General features: G+C 47.4%; 1 protein-coding gene across 1 annotated transcript in view; it reads right to left on the bottom strand.

The window, feature by feature from the left end:
* Positions 1-3,602: 3,602 nt before the first annotated feature.
* napepld (N-acyl phosphatidylethanolamine phospholipase D) overlaps positions 3,603-14,282 on the bottom strand; it is a gene marked incomplete at its 5' end in the record, with an annotated part of 21,325 nt that continues 10,645 nt past the window's right edge. Inside the window, 3 exons of the mRNA XM_084448026.1 lie at positions 3,603-4,407; positions 6,827-6,941; positions 12,365-13,011. Coding sequence (XP_084304152.1) covers positions 4,279-4,407; positions 6,827-6,941; positions 12,365-13,011 — 891 coding nt within the window. The 3' untranslated portion in view covers positions 3,603-4,278. The remainder of the gene's footprint in view (positions 4,408-6,826; positions 6,942-12,364; positions 13,012-14,282) is intronic.

A 14,282-nucleotide genomic window follows, 5' to 3' on the forward strand; every position in this document is an offset into this window, starting at 1 on the left:
TGGCTACCAAGGAATGCAGCTCTCGCGCAGCAGACTCGTTTGCGTTTTGCGCTCGACATTAAAGTAAGAAATGAAACGTGACAGTAGGCTACAGGCAACATGTAGGTCTACATACAGTTCTGTTTTTATTCACAGTAGGATACAGTACTGTAATGATAATCCCACCAGTAACCAGATTAGCAGGCAAAAAAAAAAAAAAAAACGTTTTTTAAGCCTGTCCGGTAGACAGGAAGGTTCGGATCTCTGAAGTTCGGATGAGTGGGGTCCTACTGTACTTCTATCAGTTCATGTTTTCAGTTTTCTTGTAAATGGATTGTTGATCATTTTGATCTAGCCAGAAATATTTTAAGACGACTATTTTAAATATAGCCTTTATTTTCCTTTTTTGCTAGGGTGAATCGAGATGCAGTCGGCTGATGATTAAACATTTACTTCACTTCTCTGTGTCGTTTGACAGCCTTCATGTGTACCTCAGTGCTGACGATGGAGGCCTTTTGGAGAGATATATCTATTCTATCACATAGTAGAAGTTGTATTTATGATGAAGGGGGTAAATAACTTTGAATTTAGATTTGGAAAAAGCAACTATTGCTGTGAACCAGGAATAGGGCCTAGAGCAGAGTGGTACCAGGTTCAGAGTGGTACCAGGTTCAGAGTGGTACCAGGCTCAGAGTGGTACCAGGCTCAGAGTGGTACCAGGTTCAGAGTGGTACCAGGCTCAGAGTGGTACCAGAGCAGAGTCGTACCAGGTTCAGAGTGGTACCAGGCTCAGAGTCGTACCAGGCTCAGAGTGGTACCAGGTTCAGAGTGGTACCAGGCTCAGAGTGGTACCAGGCTCAGAGTGGTACCAGAGCAGAGTCGTACCAGGTTCAGAGTGGTACCAGGCTCAGAGTCGTACCAGGCTCAGAGTCGTACCAGGTTCAGAGTGGTACCAGGCTCAGAGTGGTACCAGCAGACAGACAGCAGGGTTCCACTTCAGGTTTGCGTACTGCCTTGTTTTCCCTCACATGCTAGCAAGCCAAGCTCATAGTGGAAACTTCTTTTTGTGTCTTTGTTGCCTCAGCGTCTTAGTGGGTGTTGGAGGGGCTGGGGGAGGGGCTGGAGGAGGGGGGAGGAGCTGGGGGAGGGGGGAGGAGCAGGGGCGGTGGGGGTGAATCTAAATGTTGGGCATGGGCTGCGTTCCGAATCGCATACTTCTACTTCTTACTACCAGTACCTACTACAGCTGCCCTTAGAAAGTACGTACTTTGCAAGCAGTAGGCATCCAATTGGGACATACTACCTTGTCATAACATTGCGCCTTGAAATTTGCCCACATCCGTCGCTGTCCATAACGCAACATTCGTCTACAGCTGTCACGACTCACATGTGACACACATTTCCGTTGCGCACAGGATTGTGGGTCAGAAAAGCCAGAAAAGCCTGCTGGCTTGCATAATGCAAAATACGACAGGATGTAGTAGGACATCCTGGTATTTTTGCCATACTGCATGTGGCATACTATGTATGGGGACATACTACATCCTGTTTTGGCATACTATATAGTAGGGTAGTATGCGATTCGGAACACAGCCATGCTCTCTAGTCACATAGAAGCAGCATGCTGCAGTGTCTTGACCTTGACCTCTATATGAGAGTTTGACTAACAGGATCCACTTCTTGCTGCTGCGGTTAGTCAGTATGGACATAGATGACCTAGATATATGATCATAGGTGATATCACACACACACACACACACACACACATTAGTGTAGCACCTTCACAAGCCTAGGAGGTCCTCTGATTTAAAAGACTGTTAGTTTCTGATCATTGGTACCAACCTTGTGATTATTAAGCAGAGGAGGCAGAGGCAGGGCCCACACCCCTGGAGCACACCTCCCTGAGTCTGACATGGACCCCTGAGACAGAGAGGACAGGACTGATTGGTTGACTGAACCCCCCCACCCCCCCACCACCCCCATCTCTCTGCCTCTTCCTGGTAGTCGAGTAAGCTACATTGTTGCACCATGAATGACGATATTCCATACAAGTGTTCCGTATTCTACATGGAACACAAACATACTGTACACAGATTTTTGATAGTCATTATTGTACAGTAACCTTATCCATACAATATGTGCACACTTTATTAAGAATTATTGGATTGTTTTTTTCATCAAGTTTGATTATCCTCAGAGCTGATGAATGGTGTGAGTTTATGTATCTCAGAGAATCAGCGATGCTCAACGACTGATTAGTATTGATTGATTTGAATCAATGTCCTGTTGGAGTGGTGACCCCCATGTCACCCCTATTGATCAGGTGACAGTGAGAGGAGGTCAACTATAGGCTCCATATCAGGTCCACACTGGTCTTCATCAATATCCTAATCCATAATATCCTAATCCATCATCACATTTGATTGGTCATTCACAGAATCTGAGGAACTGTTGGAGGGATCAAACTTCTCTTTTATGGAAAAGTCTATCTTGCGTTTATTTCTTTGAAGAGCTATTCTCAGTTCACATTAAGACCAACCATTTGTTGTAATATTTAGTAGTGGCGCTACTGTTAAATGTAGTATTTAATATCAGCACTATTTATGGACAAAAACAATGAGATAAGAGTGTTATATTGTGCTTCTGGTAGCTTTGGAGGGCTGGCGGACATTTTGTAACCGGGTTCCTTCATGCGAGGTCCTGACCTCTGACCTCCTGGTTACCTGGGTTACCGTGTCTTCTCAGCCTCACTAACGGACACGGCCATTTCTCTCTTCTTTACTTTCTAATGGAAAAATCCACTTCCTTTCTTTTCCTGCGTTTGTTTCGTTCTTTCATTTTAGACTTTAGAAAGGGAAAGAATACAATACATAAATCTGAATATTCAATCAGTTTTTCTACTCCTATTTTCAATAAAAGTGAAAGAAAAACCAAACAAAGTTGATTTGTACATAATGTACAGTTTGTATTGTAACTGTCAGTCTGTCTTTGGTGACAGAGTCGGTCTTGCTTATAACGCACGCTACCAGTAAATAAAAAAGAAAAAATATATTTAGACTGTATGGTCCTTGAAAAGCAAGTTTTAAATTAATCTCTGATGTATATTCCTGTAACATTGCATTTTTATCTGAGGAATGATGTTATTAAAAAATTAAATTGCATTTCCTACATCTCTGTGGATTATTTTCTTGTATGTTGTACGTGTAGGAGATATCTCTCAGGGGGTTGTGCTGGTGTGAAGCTAACTCAGGTGGTGTCGTGGTGCTGGGATCATTATCCAGCTCCCTCCACACAGACCTGGACCTCCCAGCTGAACCCCAGAACACAGAGGACCCTTCCAATGTTCCAGAACCACAATACTGTGTTCTTGAGAATTCTAGAATGTCGTGTCAGCTTGATACAAACTCGTGCTCTGCTGACAGTTGCCATGCCAACTAATAGGATCAAGCATTCCTAACTTGGGTCCTGGGACCCAAGGGCCCAGTGTGAGATGAAGGAATCCTCTAGTTAAGGGCTAGCTTGCTCTGGGACAAAGTCAAAGTGGAAAATAAGAGATTTGTATTGCAATATTCAAGTAATGTACACTTAATTATAAGAAAACATTTTACATTCAGCATTGTTATAATTCTACAGGACTGCTGACGGATTGCAGCAAATACGAGAATAGCACATCAGCAGAAGGGACCAATCACTCGCTTCCAAATCAGCTCTGACTACAAATTTTTTCATTTTGGAGAGAATCATTCAGATCCGATTCAGTGATTCAGAGATTCATCTCGTTACAGTATTCTAGCAACATTACCCATGAGAAGGGGCCGATCCAGCTGTGTGTGTGTGTGTGAGTCAGTGTAGACCCTGGTCCAGTCCCAGCTGTGTGTGAGTCCGTGTACACACTGGTCCAGTCCCAGCTGTGTGTGTGTGAGTCCGTGTAGACCCTGGTCCAGTCCCAGCTGTGTGTGTGAGTCAGTGTAGAACCTGGTCCAGTCCCAGCAGGCGGAGGACATCTCTGACAGGACAGGACAGGACAGGACAGGACAGGACAGGACAGGACAGGACAGGACAGGACAGGACAGGACGCAGTACGGTGTCAATATGGACCAGCCAGGTTTGGAGCCAATGTCACATTCCATACTGCTCTCTAGCGCCCCCATCCTACGATGACTATGAGTTTGATGGCAGCAGGACAGCAGGGGGTTGATCTGTCCTCACACACACACACACACGCACACGCACACGCACACACACACACACACACACACACACTTCCTGAGTCCAGCTTAAAGGGAGGGAGTGGTTTCATCATTGAAAGACTTGATGGGCGGTGGCGAGGACCCGGGACTCTCCGTGGTGAAGCGTGAAGAAGCTGTCCACCTTTAACCCCTTCCTCTCCAGGGCCTCTCTCAACCTGACCGGAGGCTCCAGGTAATGCTGAGATATATATATATATATATATATATATATATATATATATATATATAGAGAGAGAGAGAGAGAGGGAGAGAGAGGGAGAGAGAGAGAGAGGGAGAGAGAGATTAACTTTGAACTCACTGCTAGACAAACAACATATAAAGGGAGAGAAAGAAGAAGATAGGGGTGAAAACCATTCCTCATGTTGTCTGTAACTCTGCTCACTGTTTATTTCAGACCTGGAAATCTCTCTCCTCTCTGCCCACTGATGGCCGGGCACAGCAGAGCAGCCCACCCCTCTGGCCCTCCTGGCAGGCTAAATCAAGCGCTGGTGGGGCTGTGTGGGTCTGGTCTGCCCGGCCTGGACCTGGACAATCACACCGCTGGGATCTTTTGTGTGTGGAGGACAAATAAACCATCCGTGACCTTGTAACCTCTGTCTCTATGGGAGGTACCTGCTGCTAGTGTGTGTGTGTGTGTGTGTGTGTGTGTGTGTGTGTGTGTGTGTGTGTGTGTGTGTGTGTGTGTGTGTGTGTGTGTGTGTGAGAGAGTGAGTGTGTGAGAGAGAGAAAGAGGAAGAGAGATATATAGACAGAGAGAGAGAGAGAGAGAGAGAGAGAGATGAGCCTGACCTCACTCCTGGGGTGCATCTCAATGCTAAATAAGCAGGTTCCTCTTGGGTCCCTGCCTCCTCTCTCCTCCTCTCTGCTCCTGTCTCCTCCTCTCTCCTCCTGTCTCCTCCTCTCTCCTCCTGTCTCCTCCTCTCTGCTCCTGTCTCCTCCTGTCTCCTCCTCTCTCCTCCTGTCTCCTCCTCTCTCCTCCTGTCTCCTCCTGTCTCCTCCTCTCTGCTCCTGTCTCCTCCTCTCTCCTCCTGTCTCCTCCTCTCTGCTCCTGTCTCCTCCTCTCTGCTCCTGTTTCCTCCTGTCTCCTCCTCTCTCCTCCTGTCTCCTCCTCTCTCCTCCTCTCTGCTCCTGTCTCCTCCTCTCTCCTCCTCTCTGCTCCTGTCTCCTCCTGTCTCCTCCTCTCTCCACCTGTCTCCTCCTCTCTCCTCCTGTCTCCTCCTCTCTCCTCCTCTCTCCTCCTGTCTCCTCCTGTCTCCTCCTCTCTGCTCCTGTCTCCTCCTCTCTGCTCCTGTCTCCTCCTCTCTCCTCCTGTCTCCTCCTCTCTGCTCCTGTCTCCTCCTCTCTGCTCCTGTCTCCTCCTCTCTCCTCCTGTCTCCTCCTCCCTCCTCCTCTCTCCTCCTCTCTGCTCCTCTCTGCTCCTCTCTGCTCCTGTCTCCTCCTGTCTCCTCCTCTCACCACCTGTCTCCTCCTCTCTCCTCCTGTCTCCTCCTCTCTCCTCCTGTCTCTTCCTCTCTCCTCCTGTCTCCTCCTCTCTGCTCCTGTCTCCTCCTGTCTCCTCTTCTCTCCTCCTGTCTCCTCCTCCTCTCTGCTCCTGTCTCCTCCTGTCTCCTCCTCTCTCCTCCTGTCTCCTCCTCTCTCCTCCTGTCTCCTCCTGTCTCCTCCTCTCTCCTCCTCTCTGCTCCTCTCTGCTCCTGTCTCCTCCTCTCTCCTCCTGTCTCCTCCTCTCTGCTCCTGTCTCCTCCTCTCTCCTCCTGTCTCCTCCTCTCTCCTCCTCTCTGCTCCTGTCTCCTCCTCTCTCCTCCTCTCTGCTCCTGTCTCCTCCTGTCTCCTCCTCTCTCCACCTGTCTCCTCCTCTCTCCTCCTGTCTCCTCCTCTCTCCTCCTCTCTCCTCCTGTCTCCTCCTCTCTGCTCCTGTCTCCTCCTCTCTGCTCCTGTCTCCTCCTCTCTGCTCCTGTCTCCTCCTCTCTCCTCCTGTCTCCTCCTCTCTGCTCCTGTCTCCTCCTCTCTGCTCCTGTCTCCTCCTCTCTCCTCCTGTCTCCTCGTGTCTACTCCTCTCTGCTCCCGTCTCCTCCTCTCTCCTCCTGTCTCCTCCTCTCTGCTCCTGTTTCCTCCTGTCTCCTCCTCTCTCCTCCTGTCTCCTCCTCCCTGCTCCTGTCTCCTCCTCTCTGCTCCTGTCTCCTCCTCTCTCCTCCTGTCTCCTCGTGTCTACTCCTCTCTGCTCCCGTCTCCTCCTCTCTCCTCCTGTCTCCTCCTCTCTGCTCCTGTTTCCTCCTGTCTCCTCCTCTCTCCTCCTGTCTCCTCCTCTCTGCTCCTGTCTCCTCCTCTCTGCTCCTGTCTACTCCCCTATCCCCTGGTGTCCCTGTCAGCCATGTGGTCCAGAGTTAGTGGTGTGGCAGACTGTCCTGGTCTAAACTGCCCTGGTCTAAACTGTGCTGGTCCAGGCTGTCCTGGTCTAGGCTGTGCTGGTCCAGGCTGTGCTGTTCCAGGCTGTACTGGTCTAGGCTGTGCTGGTCTAGGCTGTGCTGGTCTAGGCTGTGCTGGTCCAGGCTGTGCTGGTCTAGGCTGTACTGGTCCAGGCTGTGCTGGTCCAGGCTCACCTCGTAGGCCAGGGCGAAGGTCCCCCAGTGAATGGCCAGCGAGTACCTGGCCTGGACGTCCTGGTGGATCTGCACTGCCTCCTCTGGGTCCACGTGCTGACCCTTCATCACATCCCTGAGGGGGGGGGGGTAGTGTAGGGTAGAATGGGGTAGAATGGGGTAGGGTGGAATAGAGTAGGGTAGAGTAGGGTAGAATGGGGTAGGGTGGAATAGAGTAGGGTAGAGTAGGGTAGAATGGGGTAGGGTGGAATAGAGTAGGGGAGAGTAGGGTAGAATGGGGTAGGGTGGAATAGAGTAGGGGAGAGTAGGGTAGAATGGGGTAGGGTGGAATAGAGTAGGGGAGAGTAGGGTAGTAGAGGGAGGGTTGGGGGGTAGAATGAGATAGAACAGAGCAGAGTAGAGAATATGGCTCAGGGTAGAATAGAAAAGGAATTCTATCAACTTTAATTATCCTGGGACTCAGACGAACAACAACAACAACAACAACCCTGACTGGCCTGTTCTCACAGCAGGCCTCGTTCCTCCTCCACAACACTCATTCAAAACTCAATCAGGAATAATAAGAACTGTGCATTTAAAATAGCAAAAGTTGTTGAGTGTTTGCTTAATAAATGTAAGGACAGACCACCAGGTGTAGACAATTTAGATGTTAAATTTCTTAGTACTGCTGCCAATTGAATTGCTGTTCCTGTTTGTCATATTGCTAATTTGAGAATTGAAAAATGTATCTGTCCTCAGGCGTGAAAGAGAGCTACAGTCATTCCGCTGAGAAAGAATCCAGCTGCACTATTTTCCGGCTCAAATAGCTGTCCTATAACTTTGTTACCATCTTTAGGAAAGGTAATAGCGAGAATTATTTTTGACCAAATACAACGTATTTTGATGTAAATAATTTAATATTTGACTATTAGCATGGCTATAGGCTTGGTCACTACATGACATAAATGACAGATGATTGGAAAAGTGAGATTGAAAATGAGTGGGTGCTGTTTGGTTTCCTATAGTATGTGCTTATTCTTAATTTACAGATGAGCTATTACGTCTGTTTGTTGTGTTTTTCTTGTATGTTGCTGTGTATGATTGTATTTTATACAACGGTTAGTTCTGGTTTTTGATTCTGATTGGCTGGAAGCCGTGTTAAAATACTTTGTAACACACACCTGGGATATCATTCCATTTTCAGTATTAATGCGCCTCCCATTTGATCCAATGCATTGTAGTTGTTGTTGTTGCTTGGCAACCCTTTTGTTAGGGGAACTATTTTGCTCGGTGGAATTGAGGGAATGATGCTTAGTTTTGAATAAATGTTAATATTTTACATTGCTGTGTGTTTATTTTACACTAATAGCTGTAGTAACCGTTTTATAACAGCTAGGGGGGTTTGAGCCACTCCGCTTCGCGTCGTGCCTAACAACCCCCCCTAGCTGTTACAAAATCACTATAACACACGGCCTCGAGTGGTTTATTGCTTCAGTATGTGTGCTGGATCCCAGGAAGAATAGCGATGCTTATGCAATTGCCAATGAGGATCCATAATAAACTATACTACACTAGACCTGGGCAGGTGTGCTCTATACCAGACCAGGTATGCTCTATTATCAGACCAGGTATGCTCTATATCAGACCAGGTATGCTCTATTATCAGACCAGATATGCTCTATTATCCGACCAGGTATGCTCTATATCAGACCAGGTATGCTCTATACCAGACCAGGTATGCTCTATTATCAGACCAGATATGCTCTATTATCCGACCAGGTATGCTCTATATCAGACCAGGTATGCTCTATTATCAGACCAGATATGCTCTATTATCCGACCAGGTATGCTCTATATCAGACCAGGTATGCTCTATATCAGACCAGGTGTGCTCTATACCAGACCAGGTGTGCTCTATATCAGACCAGGTGTGCTCTATATCAGACCAGGTGTGCTCTATATCAGACCAGGTGTGCTCTATATCAGACCAGGTGTGCTCTATATCAGACCAGGTGTGCTCTATACTAGACCAGGTGTGCTCTATATCAGACCAGGTATGCTCTATACCAGACCAGGTATGCTCTATATCAGACCAGATATGCTCTATATCAGACCAGGTATGCTCCATATCAGACCAGGTGTGCCCTATATCAGACCAGGTGTGCTCTATATTAGACCAGGTGTGCTCTATACCAGTCCAGGTGTGCTCTATATCAGAACAGGTATGCTCTACAGTATACCAGACCAGGTGTGCTCTATACCAGATGTAGGAGCCAAAATAGCCTTTTTTGTTTACTTGAGCATAACCCTAAGACTTCCCATATTCCTGATAGTTTGATTTTGATTTTGATTGACAGCTGACAGAGTTGAGTGCTGAGCTGATTGTTGGGCCACATCCATAGGTATGGGGATTGGGGTGTGGTTCACCTGAACATGGGGAGGCAGGAAAGGAAACATATTGTTTTGGAATTCTCTCGCTGATTTTCTGCTGGATGAATTGCGGGTGATTTGTATTGGAACCGCTGTGGTCGAAAGTGAAAGTTGAGTGTTTGTTTTGGAGCGCTGCAGCGCAGTGCTTAAAGTTGACCAACGCTACCGATTACGCTGTAGTAGTTTTGTATTGTAGCCTACAGTCTACAGTACTGCAGTCATTGTGTTGTGTCGTCACCATGTCGGCAATGGGAAAGACAGACGAGATGCCGATTGTTGGTGAGGAGGAGGTTACTCTTTTGAAAATGATGCGCTCCCGCAGAGGGAAACTGAGCGCACTGATCACAGGCAAAATGAAATACAGGCTTTGGTGGATGGTGACGCCCTACAAACGGACAGAGTTACCTTAGAAGAGAAAATTGATAAGCTTGATAATGCACTGGAGGAGTTTGCCCAGTTTCAAAACTATATTGTCGAATTTATGTCAGAAGAAGAAAAAGAATGTGACATAACAGATTGGTTTGCACCTAAAGTTACAAGGTTCAAGGTATTCATTGAGGCTGTGAAAAATAAATTGGAGTTGGCTGCTTCTGAGGAACGTACTACTGCAGTTTCTGATGAGGGGCGTCTTGATGTAATTCATGTAGACAAGGAGCCTTCTGGAGGCCATGAACAGGATGAGGATACTGAAGATCCTGAGCAGCTTCTTGATGCTGTGAGACCAGAAGACAGTGCATCACAACACGGGTCTCAAAAGGGGTCCACTGCTTCATCAACCAGGAGGTTAAGAGTACAGGCTGAAGCAGATCAAGCAGATCTACTGGTTTGTGCAGACATGCTGAAAAAGAAGCATCAACTGAACATGGAACATGGAATAACCCTCAAAGCAAGAAGGGAAGCATTGCAAGTAGAAGCTGACCCAGCTGAAGCCTCTGCAAAAATGAAGGTTTTGGAGGCACATGAAACCTCATCTCAAGCCAGTAGGAGGACTCCTTCTGATGCTATGAATGCGTATCATAATGTACAACAAAGGCCACAGAGAACAATAGGCAAGTTTACCCCCTTTACACTAGGAACCGACACCCTCTCCCTCCCATCTGGCCCTGTCCACACTAGCTCAGGTGGCGCCAGAAACAAGAGTCAACAACAACAACACTCATCCAGACCTATCAGGGGTGGCATGGAGTCTGCCAGTGGAAACAGCACTCAGCCTGATGCTGGTCTTCAGAACAGAACTAGAACTCTGGTTGATGTCCTGAGTAAACAAACCCAGGTTTCTGAGCTCATTGTGAAGCAGCAGAGCTTGGCTTTAGAGTTAGAGTTAGATTCTTTATTGTCATTGTCATTTCCACAACAACAAAATTGAAGTGCATCATCTGCAGTGCAAAATTTAAAAGACATCCAGAGAATAAATAAGACATCTGAAGGACATTAAAAAAAAAACATTCACAGTATCACACATCCTGGGTATTCTACCTATTTCACATTATTCAGAGTTTAATGTGGTCACTGCTTTGGGGTAGAAACTGTGTTTCAGCCGGTTCGTTTTGTTTCTGATTGTTCTGTATCTCCTGCCCGAGGGCAGTAGCTCAAAAAGACAGTGTTTTGTCTTTCTATAGACAGCAATCCATTTCCTTCATAGTTGTGATAGCCGCGGTATAACCATAAGTTATACCAAGTCATAGTCATATTTCCATAAAGCTATAAGCTCCTAAACGGATACATCAGGAATGCCAGAAATGGAATACCCCAAAGAGAAACCTTGCTACTGATGATGCTGTGCTTGTAGTGGATGACACTGCCCCGCATAGCTCCTGGTTGTTGGCCAGAGTTATCAAACCACTTCCCCCATCAGTAAGCTATGCTTGCTACAAGAAGCATTCATACTGTATAAAGAGCGATTTTTGTTTACATTTTTTATTCTTCAAGGAAGAAGCTTAAAGTTTAGGCTCCTTTAAGATTTGAGTAATTGTTTCGTTAACCACATCCACAATTAGGCAGAAATGTAGGAGCCAAAATAGCCTTTTTTGTTTGCACAAACATACACACGTTTTCACATACGTATACGCTCAACATTGTTTAGTGACCTACAGCGTTTTAAGTAGGATATTTTGAGTTTGAAGTTTTTTGAGTTTTCTTTATAAAACAACCAACATCCGAACGACGCTTGGATCAACAAAGGTGCGTTAAATCTACTCTACTATTGCCGCGGCAGTGGCTATAATGTCAAAAAGGGCAATAACCACTACACCAGACCAGGTGTGCTCTATACCAGACCAGGTATGCTCTATACCAGACTGCTTTATATCAGACCAGGTGTGCTCTATACCAGACTGCTGTATATCAGACCAGGTATGCTCTATACCAGACTGCTCTATATCAGTCCAGGTGTGCTCTATACCAGACCAGGTGTGCTCTATACCAGACTGCTCTATATCAGACCAGGTATGCTCTATACCAGACTGCTCTATATCAGTCCAGGTGTGCTCTATACCAGACCAGATGTGCTCTATACCAGACTGCTTTATATCAGACCAGGTGTGCTCTATACCAGACCAGGTATGCTCTATACCGGACTGCTTTATATCAGACCAGGTATTCTCTATACCAGACTGCTTTATATCAGACCAGGTGTGCTCTATACCAGACCAGGTGTGCTCTATACCAGACTGCTTTATATCAGACCAGGTGGGCTCTATACCAGACCAGGTGTGCTCTATACCAGACCAGGTGTGCTCTATACCAGACTGCTTTATATCAGACCAGGTGTGCTCTATACCAGACCAGGTGTTCTCTATACCAGACTGCTTTATATCAGACCAGGTGTGCTCTATACCAGACCAGGTGTGCTCTATACCAGGTATGCTCTATACCAGACCAGGTGTGCTCTATATCAGACCAGGTATGCTCTATACCAGGTATGCTCTATACCAGACCAGGTGTGCTCTATACCAGACTGCTCTATACCAGACCAGGTATGCTCTATACCAGACTGCTCTATATCAGACCAGGTATGCTCTATACCAGACTGCTCTATATCAGACCAGGTATGCTCTATACCAGACCAGGTATGCTCTATATCAGACCAGGTATGCTCTATACCAGACTGCTCTATATCAGATCCTGTACCTGGGCAGGTATGCTCCGATGGGGATGGCGGCCAGGTCGAAGGGTCCGAAGCGCCGGCCTATCTCCAGGAATGAGGAGCAGTAGCCGGTGTCCCCGGCGAAGAAGAAGCGCCCCCCGGGCCCCAGGACCGCCCAGCTGCCCCACAGCACCTTGTTGTGGTCGGTGGCCGTGCGCTTGCACCAGTGCTGCGCCGGCGTGAACACGAAGGTGATGAGGTCGTGACCCGGGACGCAGTTCTCCTCCCACCAGTCCAGCTCCATTACGTTCTCACAGCCGCTCTTCTGCATCCAGTCCATCAGGCCCAGGGGGACGAACCACCGCAGCTCGCCGCCAAAGCGCCCATTCAGCGCCGCCACCGACCCCGCGTCCAGGTGGTCGTAGTGGGTGTGGCTTATGAGTACGGCGTCCACCCTGGGGAGCTGGTCCACCGTGCAGGGGGGCCCCCGGAAGCGCTTGGGCCCCAGAAACTGCAGGGGAGAGGCCCTCTGGCTGAACATGGGGTCGGTCAGGATGACCAGCCCGTCCATCTCCAGCAGGACAGAGGCGTGGCCTAGCCAGGTCACCCTCAGGCCAGGCTCCGCCCCTCTCAGCAGCTCGGGGTTCTGGAGGAAGTAAGGCTCCATGACAGGAAGCTCTCTGTCCAGGACCTGGGGGAGGGGAGGAGAGGATGAAGGAGGGACGAAGGAAGGAGAGGAGAGAGAGAGAGAGAGAGAGAGAGAGAAAGAGAGAGAGTAGTAGTAGTAGTAGACAATAATATGCTGGTTGCATGTAGAGGTAGTAGGATTGAAGTTTGTCAGAAAGAAACAAAGGGAGGGAGGAAGGAAGGAAGGAAGGAAGGAAGGAAGGAAGGAAGGAAGGAAGGAAGGAAGGAAGGAAGGAAGGAAGGAAGGAAGGAAGGAAGGAAGGAAGGAAGGAAGGAAGGAAGGAAGGAAGGAGGTCCATTCCTTCAGTCAGTCAGTCAGTCAGTCAGTCAGTCAGTCATTGGAGGTAGAGCCCTCATAACCCCATCTCTGAGGTAGCTAGGTTTACAGGCAGTAGCTATATATACCCCTGTAGCTGTTTCTGGAGCAGGGAGCAGGCAGCATTCCTAGCACACAGACAGACAGACAGGTGGACAGACACACAGACAGAGAGACAGACAGGCGGACTGAGGACATTGAGACTCTGTGAGCCAAGAGACACTGCCAGTTGAGACTAACACTTTCCAGCTCTGACTCTGCTGTGAGGTCTGTAAATGGACTGAGACATGTTGAGAGATGCAGATGATTGTCCCTCTGCTCAGCCCAGCCCAGACGGGCCCCGGGTGTGTCTACACCTGCCTGTCAAACATCAGGATCATCATGATCCTCCTACCCACCCCACACTGGGTAATAGACCTCCGGCTGCGTGCTGTTATTCTGTATGAGGTCTGGCAATGAACTGACAAGTCATCCTAACTGCAGCAATGAGTAGCCCAGGCTCATGCTAGGGTAGTATCAGTAGTGGTAGTAGTAATATTAGTAGTAAAATTAGTAGTAATAGTAGCAGTAGTAGTAGTAATAGTGGTAGTAGTATTAGTAGTAGTAATAGAGCAGTAGTTGTAGTAATATTGGTAGTAGTATTAGTAGTAGTAATAGTAGCAGTAGTTGTAGTAATATTGGTAGTAGTATTAGTAGTAAAAGTAGTAGTAGTAATAGTAGTAGTAGCAGCAGTAGCAGTAAGGTAGAAGTAGTGGTAGTAGTAGTATTAGTAGTCAAAGTAGAAGTAATAGTAGCAGTAGTAGTAGGAATAGTGGTAATAGTATTAGTAGTAAAAGTAGTAGTAATAGTAACAGTAGTAGTAGTAGTAGTACTGTAGTAGTAGTAGTAGGAAAAGCAGTAGTAGTAGCAGTAGCAGTAGCAGTAGCAGTAATAGTATTAGTAGTAGTAGTAGTAATAGT

The sequence above is a fragment of the Borostomias antarcticus genome (assembly GCF_949987555.1).
Source record: "Borostomias antarcticus genome assembly, chromosome: 13".
NCBI lineage: Eukaryota > Metazoa > Chordata > Actinopteri > Stomiiformes > Stomiidae > Borostomias > Borostomias antarcticus.